General features: G+C 46.1%; 1 protein-coding gene across 1 annotated transcript in view; it reads left to right on the top strand.

Annotated features, from left to right (window-relative positions):
• The first annotated feature begins 2866 nt into the window (after nucleotides 1-2866).
• alg5 (ALG5 dolichyl-phosphate beta-glucosyltransferase) overlaps nucleotides 2867-4330 on the top strand; it is a 36566-nt gene continuing 35102 nt past the window's right edge. The window contains exon 1 of the mRNA XM_078222271.1: nucleotides 2867-3026. Coding sequence (XP_078078397.1) covers nucleotides 2967-3026 — 60 coding nt within the window. The 5' untranslated portion in view covers nucleotides 2867-2966. The remainder of the gene's footprint in view (nucleotides 3027-4330) is intronic.

The raw sequence follows: 4330 nt of genomic DNA, 5'->3' as shown, positions 1-4330 counted from the left end.
GGGATACAGGTTCAAAGCTCCTTGAAAGTGGAGTCATAGGTGAACAGGGTGGTGAAGAAGGCATTCGGCATGCTTGGTTTCATTGGTCAGAACATTGAATACAGGAGTTGGGACACCTTGGTGAAGTTGTACAAGACATTGGTAAGGCCATACTTGGAATACTGTGTACAGTTCTGGTCACCCTATTATAGAAAGGATATTATTAAACTAGAACAAGCGCCAAAAAAGTTTACTAGGATGCAAACGGGACTTGATGGTTTGAGTTATCAGGAGAGGTTGAATGGACTGGGACCTTTGTCCCTGGAGCGTAGGAGGCTTAGGGGTAATCTTATAAAGGTCTATAAAAAATGAGGGGCATAGACAAGGTCTTTTCCCAAAGTTAGGGGAGTCTAAAACTAGAGTGCATAGGTTTAAGGTGAGAGGGGAGAGATACAAAAGGGTCCAGAGGGGTAATTTTTTCACACAGAAAGTGGTGAGTGTCTGGAACGAGCTGCCAGAGATAGTAGTAGTGGGTATAATTTTGTCTTTTAAAAAGCATTTAGATAGATACATGGGTAAGATTGGTATAGAGGGATAGGGGCCAAACACAGTCAATTGGGACTAGCTTAATGGTAAAAACTGGGTGGCATGGACAAGTTGGGCCAAAGGGCCTGTTTCCATGCCGTAAACCTCTATGACTCTATAAATGTGGCACAGTAGTTGGCACTGGTGCCTCACAGCGCCAGGGATCCAAGTTCAATTCCTGGCTTGGGTCACTATTTGTCCGAAGTCTGCACGTTCTCCCCATGTCTGAGTTGGTTTCCTCTGGGTGCTCCGGTTTCCTCCCACAGTCCGAAAGATGTGCTGGTTAGGTGGATTGGCCATGCTAAATTCTCTCTCAGTGTACCCGAACAGGCACCAGAGTGTGGCGACTAGGGGATTTTCACAGTAACTCCATTGCAGTGTTAATGTAAGCCTACTTGTGACACTAATAAATAAACTTTAAAACTTTAAATGTGAAGCAAATAACTTGTTGGCCTTTATTACCAGGAGATTGGGGTACAAGAATAGAAGTCTTGTTATAATTGTACAGGGCTTTGGTGACACTACATGTAGAATACTATGTGCAATGTTGGTCCTCATATTTAAGGTAGATATATTTGCATTGGAGGCTGTACAGAGAAGGTTCTTTAGATTGGCCTCTGGGATGAGAGGTGAAGGGAGGGTAGTAGCCATACTAATAATCATACTCACTGATAGAGTTAAAAGATTCAGTTTAGCAGAAAATCATACACACTGCTAGCTGTGAGTTAGTACCCAAGGGCATAAACTGCAGACTGTTAGTTCTCAGGCAGAAACATTGCGGGTATTGACTCTCATAGACTGTAAATCAATATGGGGCTGTTCCCCAATTCTTTCTGCCAATCAAATGGGCTAAAGATGCCATAGAGAGGCAACACTGTTTACAACTTAAACATTGGATTTGCCTGTCTATCGAACCTTCCTAACCTGAGAGAATTCATCAAACACTAGGGGCCTTGGACATGAGGAGGATAATTGATATCCACAAGTCAGACACAAGTTATTATGTTAAGGACAAATTGTACCCAGTAGCAAATCAGACTAGATAGCGTATTTGAACATTTACACTGATTGGATATTATAATCTAATAGACGTTCACATGTTGTGCTAGGTTAGTAGTATTCGTACCTTATGCATGATGTAACCCTAATCAATAGTTGTGAGTGGATGTAGATAACTTCTATACAAATGTACATCTCTGACTGATATATGCTTGTAATTCAATCTGGAAGTATATCTGTTTGTGTGATGCTGTATCCAGTGCTCTGCACTGTACCACCAGCTGGCTTACTGGACACCTAGCTATAGCTCGTAATAAAGGCAGATTGTCCAACTCCAAAATTCTTCAACTGTTCACTTGAAGGGAACAATGTCTGTAAGCAGCTGGACAGCAAAGAGCCCCACTCAAGAGGGTTGTCCAAAGATGAGAGAGTAAATTGGGTCCATAAACATTTAGAAAAATGAAAGATGATCTCATTTAAACATTCAAGATTATGAAGGCTTGGCTGGCTTGATACAGAGATGCCCCTCTGGCTGGTAATCTAAAGAAGGGGGTGGAGTTGCAGGATAAGGAACCAATCGTTTAAGACTGAGATGAGGAGAAACTTCTTCACTCAAAGGGTTGTGAATCATGAACTTTTCCCTCGCGGGTTGTGGATGCGCTATCAGTGAATATATTTAAGGCTGATATATATACAGATTTTTGGTCTCTCAGGGTATCAAAGGACCATGAAACCATTGTCGATAGTCAGAAAAAAACCCCATCTGGTTCACTAATGTCCTTTAGGGAAAGAAATCTGACGTCCTTACCTAGTCTGGCCTACATGTGAGTCCAGAGCCACAGCAACATGGTTGACTCTTAACTGCCCTCCACAAGGGCAACTAGGGATGGACAATAAATGCTGGCCACGAATGAATAAAAAAAAGGAACTGGGCAGGAAAGTGAAGTTGAAGGCCAAGCTCAGCCATGATCATACCGAAAGTGGGAGCAGGTTCCACGTGGCATAGATCTACTCCCATGTCTTATGTCTTTCTCTGTTTAAATATTAAAAAATCAATGAGTGTGATAAACGCAAATTACTGCAGACGCAGGAATCTGAAACAAAAACAGAAAATACTGGCAAATCTTAGCATCTGTGAAGAAAGAATAGTGCCAACGTTTCAAATCCAGGTGACCCTTTGTCAGAGCTAGCCTGAGTGTGGCTCGCTGCAGTGGCGGTATCCCCAGCGCCGGGTGGCGCTGCAGTGGAGACTCCCTCCCAGTCAGTGACTGGGTGGTCCCTCTTGCCTCCCGAAGCACCCTCCTCGCTCGCCGGGGCCGGGGCCGGGGCCGGGGCCGATTTCCGCATCGCTGGTCAGCTGCTATAGGCTGGCGCGGTTGCCAGGGCGGCGGTGAGCGGGGGGCATGGAGCTGGAGGAGCTGCTGCAGTTGGCGGCCGCTGCGGCCCTTTCGCTCCTGCTCTTGGTGAGTTCAGTCTCTGCCATCTTGCTTCAAGTCTCCTGCAACTTCTTCTGGTGTTGCTGCAGACTCCCGTCCCGCTCCAGGGAGACAGTCGGTGTTATGATGACCTGTCCAAATCATGTCCCCGGTTATTAGATTCTCTCTAACTGCCACATCTCCCCATTTGGGGGGGGAGGGAGAGAGGTTGTGTATGTATGTATGGGGGATGTGTGTGTGTGTATGTATGGGGGATGTGTGTGTGTATGTATGGGGGATGTGTGTGTGTGTATGTATGGGGGATGTGTGTGTGTATGTATGGGGGATGTGTGTGTCTATGTATGGGGGATGTGTGTGTCTATGTATGGGGGATGTGTGTGTCTATGTATGGGGGATGTGTGTGTGTATGTATGGGGGATGTGTGTGTGTATGTATGGGGGATGTGTGTGTGTATGTATGGGGGATGTGTGTGTGTATGTATGGGGGATGTGTGTGTGTATGTATGGGGGATGTGTGTGTGTATGTATGGGGGATGTGTGTGTGTATGTATGGGGGATGTGTGTGTGTATGTATGGGGGATGTGTGTGTGTGTGTATGGGGGATGTGTGTGTGTGTGTATGGGGGATGTGTGTGTGTGTGTATGGGGGATGTGTGTGTGTGTGTATGGGGGATGTGTGTGTGTGTATGTATGGGGGATGTGTGTGTGTATGTATGGGGGATGTGTGTGTGTGTATGTATGGGGGATGTGTGTGTGTATGTATGGGGGATGTGTGTGTCTATGTATGGGGGATGTGTGTGTGTATGTATGGGGGATGTGTGTGTGTATGTATGGGGGATGTGTGTGTGTATGTATGGGGGATGTGTGTGTGTATGTATGGGGGATGTGTGTGTGTGTGTATGGGGGATGTGTGTGTGTGTGTATGGGGGATGTGTGTGTGTGTGTATGGGGGATGTGTGTGTGTGTGTATGTATGGGGGATGTGTGTGTGTGTGTATGTATGGGGGATGTGTGTGTGTGTGTATGTATGGGGGATGTGTGTGTGTGTATGTATGGGGGATGTGTGTGTGTGTGTATGTATGGGGGATGTGTGTGTGTGTGTATGTATGGGGGATGTGTGTGTGTGTGTATGTATGGGGGATGTGTGTGTGTGTGTATGTATGGGGGATGTGTGTGTGTGTGTATGTATGGGGGATGTGTGTGTGTGTGTATGTATGGGGGATGTGTGTGTGTGTGTGTATGTATGGGGGATGTGTGTGTGTGTATGTATGTATGGGGGATGTGTGTGTGTGTGTATGTATGGGGGATGTGTGTGTGTGTGTATGTATGGGGGA

This window comes from Mustelus asterias, chromosome 10 (genome assembly GCF_964213995.1).
Source record: "Mustelus asterias chromosome 10, sMusAst1.hap1.1, whole genome shotgun sequence".
Taxonomy (NCBI): domain Eukaryota; kingdom Metazoa; phylum Chordata; class Chondrichthyes; order Carcharhiniformes; family Triakidae; genus Mustelus; species Mustelus asterias.
Note: the sequence above shows the minus strand (reverse complement) of the source record. Positions and strands in the feature narration are given on the sequence as shown.